At 56.5% G+C, this 15,969-nt stretch overlaps 1 protein-coding gene across 1 annotated transcript in view; it reads right to left on the reverse strand.

Moving 5' to 3' along the window:
- Positions 1-15,969, reverse strand: part of PEPD (peptidase D) — a 93,318-nt gene that overhangs the window by 15,147 nt on the left and 62,202 nt on the right. Inside the window, exons 10-11 of the mRNA XM_037516494.2 lie at positions 6,829-6,897; positions 5,855-5,932 (exon numbers count right to left, since the gene is read on the reverse strand). Of these exons, the coding sequence (XP_037372391.1) occupies positions 5,855-5,932; positions 6,829-6,897 (147 nt within the window). The remainder of the gene's footprint in view (positions 1-5,854; positions 5,933-6,828; positions 6,898-15,969) is intronic.

The raw sequence follows: 15,969 nt of genomic DNA on the forward strand, positions 1-15,969 counted from the left end.
TCCTCCCGGGCAGCTCCAGGCCTGGGCTACCTGCCATGGCTGGCCCACCCAGACCCTCCCCAGGCCCCCTTCGGCTCTCGTGGCCCCACGGCAGGGACCAGCCAGTCCATAGCCGAAGGCCTACGTGAGGTTCTAGCCCGGGAGAGGAGGCTTGCAAACGGTTTGGGGAAACAGCGCAGTGTTTACACAAGGCCCTCTCTGCACCCAGCTTGTGGCTCATGTTAGTCTCCGAGCATGTGGTCCAGCTCTCGGCAACTCTCACCCCAGGCCGCTCGAACACAACCACACAGGCCTGGTCACCACAGCAGAACCACCCTGTCAGCCTCCCTGGCCAGGCACGGGGATTCCTGAGCAGCAGGAAACTTGCTTCCCTTCAGACCTCAGCGTAAGACAGAAGGGAAGGCGTCCAGTCACTTTCCTGTTTGTGGGCCACTGTGGGCAGCCCCTTCAGACAAGTCACATAGCTGGCCGCCTGCTCCCTGCCGGGCCTCTCCAGGACGTGCCCGGCCCCACGAGTTACGAGCGGCGCAAAGGCATTGCTTGGTGCCTTGAGAGCTGACCCACCAAGTGGACCCTTCCTGGCTTGCCTGTTCCCCAGCCCAGCCATGGGACAGCTGCTCCCGAGGGGCCTGGGCAGACAGGACAGTCACCCAAACAACCGGCGGTGCCCATGGGGACAGGAGCAGGTAGCGTGCAGGGCCTCTTGCGTGGGTCTTGGAAGAACTCTGGTTACCACTCTAGGGATGACATGAGGAGCAGCAAAGCACTGGTGGGGCCATGTCCCCAGGGAGGGTGCGACTGGTGGGTGGGACCCAGCACTGCTGTGCTGACCACCCGGGCACTGCCCCACAGGGCGCAGGCCGGGCAGCAGGCAGCGCACCATGGGGGCAGGGGAGTAAGTCGGTGTCCCGCCTGCACACAAGCCTCATTTCACTTTTGTGGTGAGCAGTGTTCCATGATGGACGGGAGCACCCAGGTCGTCTGGGCCGGGGCTTTCAAACTGTGGCTTGTAAAGTCACAGGCACTGGCCGAGTGGGGTGCGGGTGAGAAGCACAAACCCACTAAACAGAACCACCAGAAAACATGTGGTCAGGGTTATAATCTGGGTGTATCTGCGTGCATGGTTCTGGGCGGGATGTAAAGGGTGCTTCTAACCAGACAGAACACTGAAGGCCAAGGCCACTAGTCTGGACAGATGGCTGACTGGGCCCGGTGCCCTCCAAAGAGCTCTGGGCATGTCTTTAAGACCCTTGAGGCCTCACAATAGGTGTCAGTGAAGGGTCCCGCTGAGGAAACAGTGAGGGCTTGGGGGGCTGGGTATTCTTGGCTGGGCCTGGGGGGTGACACTCATAATCTAAAGCCTAGCAAGGCACCAGGAAAAGTGGGGTTGGAGGCCTCCTCACTTCAGGCCCTCTGCTAGTGGGGAAAGCGCCCCAAGGCTGTCAGCAGAGACATGGGCAGACACCAGGAAGACATCACACACAGCTGTAGGGCCAGGAGATATCAAGAGGACTCCTGGGGTCCTGGTGAGCCAGGGCAGGGTAGGGGTGGGGGCCACAGCCTGCACAGCTGATGTCTGTGATATGGGGGCAAGAAGAGGTACTTCTCAAACAGGTTAAATGAACACCTAGTCTACAACCAACCTGTGGAATTAACAGGAATCCAGCTAGCGAGAAGGGCAGGAAGGAGCGGCTGGTAAAGGTGCTGGGGGCTGGAGAAGGGAGGCAGGTGTGGAGTGAGCCTGTCGGGCCATGGTCTCCTCATCTGCGGGCAGAAGGACAGGTGTGTGCACAAGGACCTGACACCCCTGGGCCCCAGACATCACAGGGACAGTGGGAACAGGAGTGGGAGCAGGAGCAGGCACCCTCTACCCACCAGCAACAGCTCAGTTTTCAGGACTTTCCGGGGGTGGGGGGGAGACCAGGAGCCCTCTTTCTTTGGGCAAAAGGTTGGGGTTTGGTGAACTTGAGCTGTGTCCCCACCTTGCCAACAGGTCAAGGAGTGGGGGCTCAGGCTGACCATTATGGGAGCCCTAGCTCTTTGCAGGGAAGGAAAGGGGGAGAAGACACTTACTGGATGCTGAGTGTGGGGCTGGAACAGTCCTCTTCCCCCCAACTGGGGTTGGCCAGCCCCCACCAGGGCCCCAGGGCAGCACAGAGGACCTCCTCCAGGCTTGAGGCTGGGCTCCCAGGTCCTGAGTCAACGCTGCCCTCTCCTGGCCAGTGCTGGGAGGTCCTGCTCGCCTCTCACAGCCACATCCTGCCTGCTGCAGGGCAACCCAACCCAGGCCTGGGCATCCTTGGATAAGTGCTCTAGAAGGTTCTGAGAGGGGCCACAGCCCACCCTGTCCCAGAAACAACTTCCTTGCTACCTGATCAGATGGTGGGATGGGGGTAGTGGATGTGAAGGGGTGTCCCGGCTGTTTTCAAGTCAGAGCCCACTGGAGGCACCCTTGGGGCCCCATCCCCCCTGGCACAGGCATGTTGATGTCCAGGGGAGGCAGGCAGAGTTGAAAGGCCAGGAGTCCAGCCTGAGACCCCCAGTGAGCTTCTCCCTGTGGAATCCAGAACAGACTGTGGCGCCCCCTGGTGGTCTTTTGTTCCTTCACCCACCTTGATTTCCAAAGCCCAGGCTGGCTCTGGGAGGAAGGGTGGAGTGTGGGGACCCGGAGGATGCGCCTGATGAGGAGCCCCAGCACATCACACCAACCAGTCAGACTGATTTGGAGGGGAGGAGTCTTTTGGGGCTCCACCTGGGAGGGCCTCGAATGATCTCAGCCTCTGCGCTTCGTGTGAGCAAGTAAAGATCCCCTGTTTTAGAATACCTGACCATTTCTCTCAAAAACAAAAACAAAAAGCAACTAAGCGTTTCCAGGGAAAGTAACTTGGGTATGGGGTTCATGGTGGGCCCCATGGGACACGGTGGCAAAAGGCTCTGAGCCAACAGCAAAGTCCAAGAAGCCCCACCAGAGGCCTCCTTGGGTGTGAACTAGCTGAGTGGGGGGCAGGGGCTGGGAGCCCCCCTGCTGGCCCTGGTGCAGCCCCTACTGCTCAGGGCCACCCCATGCCAGCCTCCGTGCCTGGTGCTTGCACTAGTCATCACTGGCTCCTCCCTGAACAGGAGGCTGACAGAGAAACTGAGGCTCAGTCGGGGGAGGCGGGGTAGGAAATTCATGCTCATTCCATGCAGCCAGGCCTCTTTCCAACTCCTGGTCTGCGGTGGGGGCCATGTCTGGACTGGGGGTTTAGGGAAAGAAAGGGCTGGTGCCCTGGAGCAACCTTCACCCACTTCCTCCCCACCCCCTGTCATCTGACAGCCCTGGACCAGCTCCGGCCCCAAACAGCACCATTACTAAATGCTAAAATATCTCTGAGGCATTTTCACCCAACATCAAGGGACTGAGACCCCAGAGTGCCCCCCACAGGCACCCAGAATCATCTCTGGAACGCTCTCCTTCTGAAAAAAGTCCGCACTAAGCTCCTATTTTGGTTTCATACCTACAATGAATTATCTTGGCTTTTATGTTGGGCTAACAGAGTGATTTATTATTTACCGAACGCAGTAGACGCTCAGCAGATCAATTTCAATAAAACAATGGATTATAAACGCTGCCAGCAATCTGGCAGTAGCAGTAATCAACAAAACATGTTGTTCTAAATGCTGCATAATAAATTGACTATAATAAACTCATAATTATTCTACTGGCTACATTTCAAAGTTAGCACTAGAAAATAAAATCACCAATTTGGGCTTGGCATTAATGTCCGTGGGCTTCCTTGGATTGCTCGTGTTACTAACGCTGCCACAGCAGACATGTGTGCCACGCGGTGCCAGGAGCCACTCGGTGGTGAGCTGGCCACAGTGTCCACCCAGAGGCCTGATGTGTGCTGGGCCCTCGTCAGTCAGGCCCGCCCCCCGCTCAGGGGCCACCCCAGCTCACAGCTGGGACTGGTCTATTGTGGGGTGAGGTCCCTCTTTGAGGCAGATCAAGAGGGAAAAACAATATCCACTTCCTCTGGGGTGTAAATTCACAGAGAAACACTCAAGGCCATGCAGCCCAGATTCCCCTGGGACAGCTGGGACCATGGGTGGGGCTGGGCTTCTGCCCAGGCACTGGCTTCCCACATCCTGTCCTCCCGCTCAGCCAGAATGGACCACAGAAAGAGCATTAGGGTGAGAAACCCAGAGAGCTCTGGGGTAAGAAACCCAGAAGATGCCAGGTGGTCGCTCCTTGGAACCACCAGGGACTGGCCGCTCCGGCTGTGCTAAGTCTGAGGCAGCCCCTACTATGCCTCAGTGACCTTGCTGCACCTGGTGGAGGGGCTGAGATATCCACCCTGTTGTCAAGATCACCGCATGCCCTCAGTCCCTCCAGGAGGGACATCAGACACTCTGGGAGAGGCAGTACTCGTGGTCTGCCTTGTGGCCACTGGGGATGTCCCCCTCTGTGCACCCCAGCCCTTCTCCAGTCTAGGCCCCGGGAAGAGGGCATCTCGGTCAGCACCTGTGTTCCCGATACGGCCCTTCTGCTACCCCAGGTAGTCCTGACAGGCATGTGTGCTCTCTCCATGGGTCAGAAAAGTAAACTGAGGCTCAGAGGGAACTCAGCCATTGTTGGGCTCCTGCCAACAGTGGCCCGAGCCAGAATACCCTGCCTGGCTACCGGCCCTGGGTGAGTGCAGAGTCTGCGGCCAGTCCCAGTGTGCCCAGAGCGCCCAGTAGCACGGGGATCCTGGGGCTGGGTGGGTTTCTGAAAATAATTGGCAGTGACAGCCCAGAACACGGCATCTCTCCACACAGGCCCCTTGATGGACGAGGGCTGAAGACCCGGGGTGCAGGAGCTCCCACTCCCTGCCTCAGGGCTGGGTGACACCTGTGTGAGGTGTCCTGGCCAGTGTGCAGGTATCACCAGCTCAGGGACGGCCTAGCAAGGTGCACAAGTGACCTGAGAAGAACCTCAATACTGCCTTTAAGCAGGCTTTGGGGAGCCTTGTGGGGTGCCTCAGCAACAGGGGAAAAGGCACGGAAGAGGAGGGAGGGTCTGTGTGTGCCCCCAGCATCTGTGGGTGGATGACCACAGCGAGATGCCTGAGGGCCCGGATGCGTGGCCTATGGGCTGGGAGCCCTGCAGTGGCCCTGCCTGCAGCTGTCTGACCTGCCCCTGCAGGACATCTGGATGGTAGAGAGGACGGGAGGGAAAGTGAGTGCCATGAGATGAAGGGCAGGCTGCTCCAGGTCAGTGAGGCCCCACAAACCCCTCCCAGGGCCCAGTGAAGCCTGTGAGCAGGACCCACAATTCCACCAACAGAGTCTGCTGCAGGCTGTTGGCCTTGAAGCTGCCCCGTGTCTGCTGGGTCATGGCTGTGTGAGCAGCTGCAAGCACATGCAATGGGCCTCAGGACCGCCCTGCAGACAGTGTGGGGTCAAGAAGCACCCCTGACCTCCTGAACTGATGGCCTGATGCCAAGGGGTCCCGAGGCAGAGGCTGGCAGGCTTCAGAGGGCGTAGGCTCCCTGGGAATCTTGCCTGGTCCAGACGAAGGTGCCCAAGACAAAAGTATGAGTGTGGTGGGGGTGATTCAGACCTCCTCAGAGAGTCCACTGTCCAGGCCCCCAGGGGCCAACCCCACCTCATAGGGTCCTCTGGCTCCTCTGCTCGGCTAGAAGCAATGAGAGGAGGCACCAAACAGGCAGTGGCCTCAACCGAGCAGTCTGGGCCCAGAGCAGGCCCAAGGCCTCACTCTGGTCAGTGCCTCAGGAGAGGACCAGAGCCTCAGGCTTGAGGTTGAATCCCACCTAGGTCCACTCTTCAAATGCAGTCAGGGCAGAGGAGGCTCAGGGCCCGTCTCACTTACCACATGTCTCCATCCTGGATGGTCCGGTCGTTGGGGGCCCCGGCGTGTCCGTAGTGCAGGACAGCTGAGTTCTCACCACTGCAGAGTACAGGGGGAGGTCAAGGTCCATCCTCCTTAGCAGGTCCGGGGGGCTAGCGCCCTACCCCCCACCCCATGGATAGCATGGCCCACCTTCCTCAAGAGGCCCAGAAGTGGCTGAACCAGACCCACGGCAGAGGTGAGGGCGGGGCCCTGGCCAGGGACAGTGCACCCCTGGAAGTACTGCCCTCAGGGCTTCCCTGGCCTCTGAGGCAGGTGTCCTTTGGGCTGGGAATGGGTCCCACTTAGTGTGGGTCAAGAACAGGAATGGGGAGGGGTCTGTGGGCCTGGGGGTGGGGTTCTGTCTTTTGCTGGTGTCAGAGGGAGAGGGAGGGTTACTGGGAAGGGTTGGCTATGTCGGGCTGTCCCTGCAGCCCTGCAGGACTATGATAGGAAGCCAGTGGCTCCCTGCACCCCAACTCCACAGAGACTCCTTAATGAGTGGTACCTTTAAGAAAAAAAGGACTTTTAAGTCTGTCCAAAGGAAAAAAAAAACCCTCACCTGGGTGTAATATTTATGGCCCCCATTCGGGAGTCTGAGGAATCATAAAAGTAGAAATAATGATTTTTCTCTCTATCTACCAGAGAAGAACATTTCCAAGGACTGAGATGTTCATATGTATTATTCATGGACCAGGCCGTGCACACCAGCACAGCGGCTGCCTCAGACTTGGCTGCAGGGGCCAGACCTTTGACCCACGGGGCCGCGAGAAGGCAGAGGCGGCCTTCGCTTGTGGAGCCTCAAAAGGGTTAACGACTTCCAAACAAGCAGGCATTGGGGTGGGTGTGGATGTGGGTGTGAGCAGGTGTGTCTGGGAGGGGAGACTTGGACAATCCCTCACATTCCCTCACCCTCTGCCCCTGACCAACCCACATGACCTGGGACGCTGGCTTACCTGCCACAGATGCAGGTGTAGGAGCTGTGGCGCATGCCGCCCCGGGAGTAGCAGTAGTGCTCGAAGAGGCTGCAGGGGAAGGACAGTGTCAGGTGGGGTCACCAGGGGGGCTGCACACCCCGCCCTGGGGTCACTCCTCTGCCCAGGCCTTGCTCAGCTATGGCCCCACGAAGGCCTGAGCTCTCCATCATGCTTCTTTGAGGCCTGGAGCTCAAGGTCAGTCACAGGCCACAGGCCCACCAAGGTCAGTGTGGAGAGGAGCAAGGCCAAAGAGTTCGCCACCCCCAGTGACAAGGCGAGGCCCAGCCTCCCAGTCCCACCGGGGACAACCCTGGTGCTTCGGGGAGATGGGCTGGCATGGGCCGCAGGAGACAGGGCTGCAGGGGCTGTCTCCCTGGGACTCCTGTGTCCAATAGCTGCACCCTAGCCCTCGGGGTGATTGGATACACCACTGGGGGGACACGAGAACTCCGCTGGCCCCTCACAGGACTCGCCCAGGGCTCCGGATCTGACCTCAGAGAAAGGTGAAGGCAAGGAGAGTGGAAGCTATTGGCACCGGTCGGGGTTGAGGGTGAGAGACAGGCCCTTGTGCAGCTGGAGAGGGCAGGGTCGTCTCCAGGGAGGTGGAGAGAGGACTAGAGGCAGGCCCCGCTTCTCCACTCTTAGGACAAGCAGCAAATCAATTCCCCCTGTTCCCCAAGCTCTTGCCAGCCACATCAACACCACATCAGCAGTGCCAAACCCTTGAGAGCCCAGGCTGGACCCCGCCCCACCCACCACATGCCTCAGGACCTGGGCTGGTGCATTCCAGTTGGCATGGGGCTCTGTGTTCCAAGGGCCCAGCCTCTGCAGAGCCCAGTTAGGGAGGGGCGTTGCCCTCACCCCTTCCCAGAGGCCAGGCAAGAGCTTGGACCCAGCCCTGTGGGTGGCCCAGAGGGAGAAGCAGGTGTAGGTGGAATCCCCCCGCCCCCCCCAGGCTGTGCGGCCGCCCCTTCCTCAGAACAAGACCGCCTTCGGGTTCGCTCAGCGGCAACCCTGCCTCTCGTGTTCTAGGTCTGTTTCAGAGAATGTCTGTGTGGAGGAGTCTAATTTTCCAGGCACTGTAAACACAAATTATGTATAATTGTTATGATTGGGTATTAAGTCGTTGTTATGCAGGAACGGTGCTGCTGTGTTCCGTCGGCTTTCAGACTTGCCTTACAAACCGCACAGGATAATTGGGCCTCTGCGAGTGAAATATTGCCTCAACAAAGGGTTCCCAGGACTGTCAGGGAGGCGACGGGAGCCATGTGCTCCAGTTCACGGTGGGGATGTTCAGGCAGCTGCAGCCACTTATGCTCAGTCCCAGAGCCCACGGGAAGGCGGGACTAGCCACAGCCCTGCACTCCCTCCACGCAGCAGGCCCCCTACACTGGCTGGGCGCAGTCTCTGCTCCCCTCAGACACCAGGGGCCCCACGTCCAGTACAAGAGCCCTTGCCTTCCAGGAGCCTCGCTGCTCCTTAGCTTTGGGAGATGCAGCCGCCTGGGCAGAGGTGAGCTGCAGGTTCCACACAGCCTTTTCCAGGTGATCTGTGCCAGCTGTACGCGCAGATTAATGATAAGAACATTCTACAGCGGCCTGAGACAACAGAAGGGTTTGGGCCCCTGTACTATAGCCACTCACATCAGCAGGTGTCTCTCTACCATGCACCCCGCTCAGGACACACGTGCCCTGGCTCCTGCTTAAGAAAAAGGTAACTCAGAGAAAAAGGCACACTTCAGAAGTGCCAAACGAAGGAACGGCTGGCCCAGCTTCCAGCTGCAGATTCTTTGCCATGGAGGATTCCACAGGCCCACAAGGAAGAGACAACAAGACCACGAGGGACATCCACCCCAGCTGAGAAGGGTCTGAGGTTCTTCTGATTGGACTTCAGCATCTAATTGTGCTTTAAATTAGTCTTTCTGACACTGCATGGGGAGAACCTGGGGCCTTAGTGGCCATAACAAGTGGATATAACGGGCTTCCGGGTCCCTCTCTCTGGGACCTCAGCCTGGCTGCAGACCCAAAGGTGCCCAGGTGCCGTGACTCGGGAGCCTGTGGAAAGAGGATATGGGTGAAGAATAGGTGCTCCAAACCAGGCCCCACACTTGACGTAAGGCTCCTGTGAGCATGGCGGGAGGACAGGCTGCCTGTTTCCTCCTGGATGGGTCACAGACCAAGGCAGCAACAGAAGGACACTCAGTGAAGACCCTTCTAGACCTTTAATGGGATACGGGGCAAACTGAGCCAGGTGAGGCACTGGCTGACTCACAACCAGAGCGGCCTAACTACTGGCAAAATGAGGCACTAATCTATGGCCAATTCAGACCCCCTGGAGCCACAATAAATGATGCAAAGGCAGAGTATGTGGCTGGAGCCTTGGACCTCCAACACCCCGAGGGGCCATGTGAAGTATAACAAGGGAAGGAAGGGGAGGCCAGAAAGGAGGAGGGAACTATCAGTCTTGGGGTCCCAGAGGCCTTGGTTACAGCTGCCATGTGGGGACAATGAGGCAACAGGGAGGGGATGGCCGTGAGACCCCACCCCCACAACGCTGGGGCCTAGGCAGTGATACACCCTCAGTCAAAGGGTAGGCTCAAGAAAATTCACCAGCATAAAAGGAGGGAATCAGGAAGCGGAGTTGGAATCCACAGCACAGGTCTGGCCTCTCTGGGGTCCAGGTTCAAGTATGGGCCAGGTCTGGAAGCCTTCAAGTCAGGGCATTAACAAAAAACCTGGGTGCTGACTGTTGTCATTCTAGGCCTTACTGACCCTCCCTCCTGCACACCTGGAGGGAGGCCGGGGTGGGGAGCACACCAATGGGCACATGGCCCAGCCCCCCTGCTGCCCCCAGGAGCAGGTGGGCTCCACCCACAGCCAGGATCCGCGCGCAGACGCTCTGCATTCCGGGATCCCTGGAGCTCTTGCACATGTGGCTATTGCTCCAACACCCTTGCCTATAAATTTCTCCCAAGCAAACGTGGGTAGAAAATGCTCTGTATCCAGGCATAAATGAGAACCTTTAAGTAATCTGGGAGAGTATGTGCTGTGAATAACGAGGTGGATGGAGCTACTGCAGCGACACAGGGGCAGGCCCATTTGTCAGTGTCTAGAAATGACTAATGGGCCAGGGACAGCAAATTCTGAGTCCCAGGTTGTAGGGATGGTGTCTCCTGGGACGGCGTCGCCGGGCCTCCCCCTGGATCCGCAAATCCAAACCCAAGAGCCTTCCTGGGCACACGGCCCAGCTCTTGTCCTGTGACGTTTACCATCTAATGAGGAGACAGCCATAGCCCTATGAGAATGCATCCGCTGCCCAGGACAACAGCAGAGGTTGCCCTGAGCGGCAAGCCCCTGCCAGCTTAGCTGTGAGCACTGGCACATGGGGCCAGAGAGGTCGGCAGGGGCTGTGTGAGCTGATCATCAGCCAAATCACCCCCTTTCCAGGCTGGGCCTCCAAGCACAGCAGGTTCCAGAGAGCTGGACCAGGAGCAAGAGAGTGGAAGACAGGCTGGTGGGTGGAAGCCATTCACTCAGCCGAGGAGTGTGTCCAGGAGGGTTACAGAGGGGGCTATGGGTCAGAGCCAGAGGGCAGAGGGTGGGTCATCTCAGCCAGAAGGTCGCTCATACCCACTGTTACTGCAGTGTTCCCAGAGGCTCTACTGGTAGGGCAGGGTCCTGCACCCTCAGGCCTGTCAGGTAGTCCCACTCCTGGCTCTGCTACCTACCAGCTGGATGGCCTCTCTGTGCCTCAGTTTCCTTATCTGTAAGACGGGGTGATATCAGTACCTCCCACAGGGCTGGGGTGCCACTGAAGGGACTTAATAGTATGAAGCAGACCATGCCTGGCACACAGGGAGCACCGCGTCCAGGATCCATGTGGAACGGGATGGCCATCATCGCTGTCACTGCTCAGAGCCCTCTGAGGGAGTGCATGCAGCAGGGACCCTCCTGCAGGCTGCAGGGAAGGACGCCTGGCTATGGTGGTCTCTGAGATACTCCTCTAAAACCAGGGAACATGCGCAGACCCACCTGGACACTGCACCTGCATGTTCTGGCACAGCCAGGCTCCAGGCATGGGCCGACGTCTCCGGGATAAATGTGCACACACAGGGTGCCCATGGTACAGGGCGCCTCGGTCTACAGTCCCTTCCCGGCTGTACCCCACCCCCACGCTGGCCCTTAAGTCTCACCTCCTGACCCCCAGTTCCCCACCAGAGCCCAGAACCTGTAAGGGGGAGGGTGGTGCAGAGGGTCTTATGTGTTTGGGGACAAATGACTATTCTGTGCAGCTGTCCCTGTACTAAGTTACTTTCCATTCACGAGTATTAATCAATATTTTATTTTCTGGATAAAAATGGCCATAATTATGTAATGAATGTGACATGCCTTTGAAGAACTACCCAATTACTAAAAGCAAATTCTATTCATAGTAAGAAAGACCACGATCCCCATCCCGTGGAGGGGGGCCCCCAAGAGTCACCTGGAGGAGGAGCAGAGTGTCTCCTGCTTTCCCCAGATAGAGCAGCTACAGAGGACCTGGAGCCAAAGCCAGAGCAGGGTTCTGGGATCAGCAGGAGGAGGAGATGCTTCACATGGACCAGAAGCCTAATTGTTCCTGAATTCTTAGGGGCGGTTAGATGCTGCTCCTTTCATTTCTTCTGGGGGCCCATGGGGCCACCAGAATTACCTGGCAGGAGAGCCCCGGTTCCCACCCGTCGCCAGCCGCTGCACAGGGGCAGCTGCAGAGACCTGTCCAGGGTTCTGCCCAAATTCCCAGGTCCTACACCCAAGTTCTCTGGGTCTCCTGTGAGGTGGCAAACTGGGGAGGGAGTTGGAGAGAAAGCTAGGCATAATGGCTCCGAGCATTTTAAATGAGCAAGTAGCAATCACACTGTCGCCAAGAAGGGACTGATTTAAAGCCTTGGACTAAACCCAGAAACGCATTATTAATAAAACCTTGCTCACACACAGCTTCACAGCACAGCCTGTGCCGATGCGGCACCCCAGGCACACAGACCGTCTGCAGCAGCTGCAGCGGCCACCCCGCCTTCAGCAGTTCTCTTTCTGCCTGGTGTTCCCCAAGACTCCGCTCTGTCCCCTTCTGCCACCCCCACCCTGGCCCTGGACCAGGGACAACAACGCCTTCCCACCCAGGGAAGGACCTGCAGGCTCAGGCGACCTGGCCAGGGAGCACATGGCACCAGGCATGCTGGGCCTGCCTGGACCACCTCCACGTAGTCTGCTAGTGAAGACAGACTCTGAGCCCACTTCCTGCTCAGATTACTCCCCTGATTCCCCAGAAGCTGCCAGGCTGCCCTCCACTAGCACCCTCATTCTGAGGGGCTACACTGGAGGGGAGGGAACTCACACAGACCGAGATCAATCCAGGACCTGCTACCAACTCTGAGACTTGGGGCAGGTCATGCAGTCAACCCAATAAGGAAGACTGAGCAGCCACTGGCAGCATTTGATGCTTACAACAATCCTGTTGGGGACAGGAGAGACATGCCCCACCCCCACCCACCCCCACCCACCCCCACCCACCCCGCACAGATGAGGAAACAGTGCTGGGAACCTTTCCAAACCGGGTTGGACCTTGGAGTTCCTGCAGGCCCTGATGCCCCCCAGGCATGCCAGTGCTGGAGGTCTGGGGCAGCACTCCTGGGTAGCGCAGGCTTTGCGCTAAGTCCTGATGGTGAATGATGTGAGCACAATTTCCAGACTCTGGTCTCGTGTTTGCACAGGGACTGTAATGGAAACGAGATGGATCTGCCTGGACAGAGGCAGGGTGGGCGTCCCAGGGGCACTGGTGAAAAGCAGGAGCTGGAGCTCCGGGAGAGGCCCTGGGATGAGGCTCTCGAAGGCGGGAATTCACCAACCAGAGGCAAGGGCAGCGGCAAAGACGGCAGCGGTCACGCCAGGAAGGCAGGCGCACCCGAGAGCGCCACTCACTCTCTTCCTGAGAGCAGCCTTATCAAGGTACGAGATAATTAGCATTTTAATTGGATAATTGGGAATTCTAAATTGCCTATCTTGTATTAAGCATAACTGAGGACATAACATGACATTCAATTAACAAATATTCCCCTTTATTCTTGACATGCTTGATTAGGTTGAGTTTCTGAGCTCCTCAGTATCTGTTGCTGGATAAAACATTATACTCATCCGTCTGGGGAATTGGCTTCCAGAGCCCCGAGATACCCGGATCTATGGATGCCAAGTTGCTTATATAAAAAGGTGTGGTCTCTGCATGTGACCTACACACAGCTTCTCGCACACTGTAGATCATCTCTAAGTGACTTACAACGTCCATGCTGTATAAACAGTTGTTATAGTGTGTTTTGAGAGAATAAAGACGAGAAAGAGGGTGTATGTGACAGCATAGACTCAACCATGGAGGGCCTAACAATATAGCAGATTTTAAATCCATGGTTGGTTGAATCCACAGACGCAGACCCTGTAGATACAGAGATTATTTATATCCTTAGTTGTTCAAGCTCTGTCCTCATCAGATTGTTAATAAAATTAAATAGTGTGTGTGTGTGTGTGTGTATGGAAGAGACCTTAGAAATTGTCTACACCCTGAAAAAAAGCAAGAAGCATCTAACTGCCCAGAGATTATTAAATATTTCCATTGAACGTCCTTTGAGGCATGTTTTAATGCAGAAGCTCAGATTTTAAAGGTAATAAAGAACTGTAAACTTTTCTTAAGTCACCTTTTGACTGAAGTCTCTCTCACACACACAGAACAAGGGCCAAATCATAAGAACCCAGCAAAAGGGCCTGTGCTAACTGAGCATCCCCGGCCCTCCTAGGCAGCCGTCCCTCCCAGCCTGACTTCAGACTCACAGGTAAGGTTTGCCTATTCTTGAATTTGACATAAATGGAAAAAACTGAGGAGATCTCTTTGTGTCTGGCTTCCTCCACTGCTTCGGTCATGCTGGTGAAGGCTTCCCCGCTGGCCCTCCCACCCTGGGGTGGGCAGGTGACACTTGCTCGCACCCTGAGCTGGTAGCGTTCCCCATGGTGGGTATGCCCCAGGAGACTTCTCATTCTGCTGGCGAACACCCTGGTTGTAGCTCTCATGAGTGGTGCTGCATACAAGTGGATGTTCTCGTGTGGTCTCTGGGGCCTGTGCGCATGCGTCTCTGTCAATCACATAGCAGGGAGTGGAAAAGCTGTGTCACAGGATTTTGCGTAGGCTCAGCTTTGGCAGATAAAGTCAGTCTTTCTGGGCAGTTGTATTAATTTACTCCCCAGCTTATAACTTCTCCTCCATGGCTGATGCACAGGGCTCAAGGGAACTGAGAAGGGTCTGCAAGGACAAAAGGCCCCACCCAGTCCTGGGCCAGGGTCAGGAAGTCCCCAGGAGGACTTGCTAAAGCAGGTATGTTTTTCCCTGATAACAGTGACAAGCCTACGCTAATTTTATTTCTAACGCTGTCACTGTCCAGAATCTGCCTGTTTCTCCCCACAGGCGCTGTGCCCCGCTGGTGCAGGCCTTCATCCTCTCTCGCCTGGTCGATGACAACAGCATGGTGACTTGTCCCTCGAAGAGTGTGCTCCACAGGGGGCCTTTCACACTGGATGTAGGATCACTAGACTCAAACCCAGCCCTGGCTTTCCAGGAGGGCCTGCCTCCTTCTCCGTCCACCTCCTTTTGTCTTCTTGGTCTGTCTCCTGGCTGCTGCTGGCAACATGGGGCAAATTCCCACCCCATGGGGCCATGGGGTGGGGTGTGTTCTCTCCCCTAGGAAGGTCACAGCTATTCCCTCTCCTCCTTCAGTCTCCCCTCCACTGTTATCTTCTCAGGGAACTTTGTCCTGAGTCTCTGGATAAAGAGCAGCTCTCTCCTTCAACCTTCACCATGAAATGACTTATCTTCTCTCTCCCTACCTGTCTCCCTCCCTCTCTCTCTCCCCTTTGCTCCGCCCCAACCTATTCATCTTTTCTTTCCTTCAATCCCATCCATCCATCCATCCATCCATCCATCCATCCATCCATCCATCCATCCATCTTCACATCCTCCCTTGCCTCGCTTCAGGCTGGAATTTCACCTATTTTGTTCACTGTAGTATGCCCAGAGCCTAGAACAGTGCCTGACACACAGCAGGTTTTTTGTACATTTCTACTGAGTGACTGAATAAGTAAATGGCGGTGTGGGCAGCACCCCAGCCTAACATCTGCTAGCTCTCTACATTGTCCTCCCCTCCATGTAACGGACACCTGTGTCATATGCCTCTCCAGGCTTCCAGCGAAACTGCTAGCAGTAGAATTGCTGACCAAATGATGCTGAAATGCTGAGCATGTTTTTGAGTGTCAGGGCATGTTCTCCCCAATGGATCCCAGAAAGCTCAAAGGGATTTTCAGGGTCCTGATCAGGGCACCACAGGGCCTGTTTGCCCACAGGATGGCAAATCTGGTAGGCAAAACAAAACATTCCATTGTTTCACTGATGAACCAGCAACTTAGCACATACTCGTATGTTCATCTCCTCATAGTTCTTCCTTTCTGAATGAACTTTCTGGTGCTTTCTCTGCTGATTCCCCAAAAGGAGGACAGAGCAGTGGAGGCAGGAAGTGCAGACAAGGGCACAGCAGGAGTGGTGCCTGGGATGGCAGCAGCACCCACGAGATGGAACCCAGAGCCCGAGGCATGTGGCTCAAGTGGGAAATCCTACATCTGCCAATCCAGACACTCCTGGGCCTGACAGCCCCAACCAGGAAATCCCTGGAAGAGTCGTGTAAGAGGAAAAACCTGCCAGCTGCTCTCTGCCTTATGCTGGGATCAGCCTGCTCACCTCTGACCCGATGTCACCGGTCAGTCCTTGCTGTCATCAATAGTAATACCTCACTTGGCCCCAACCCCCAAAATCTCCCTTTAAAAGTGCACTAGGCCACCCCAGGGATCATCCAGGTGGCATATCACCAGGAAAGGGTGGCAGGAGATGATCCTAATTCAACATAAACCAGCAGCTACTTTCCCTCCAAGAGATGTTTAAATAGCACCCCTGCTGGGAAGGCACAGGGGAAATTAGCCAGGTACACAGGGAGACTTCTGGGATACCTACTGGGGGGACTGTCCTTAAGAGTCCACGAGATGACATTACAGGGTACAC

This window comes from Talpa occidentalis, unplaced genomic scaffold, assembly GCF_014898055.3.
Source record: "Talpa occidentalis isolate TD23 unplaced genomic scaffold, MPIMG_talOcc4v2.1 talOcc4.17, whole genome shotgun sequence".
Classification (NCBI taxonomy): domain Eukaryota; kingdom Metazoa; phylum Chordata; class Mammalia; order Eulipotyphla; family Talpidae; genus Talpa; species Talpa occidentalis.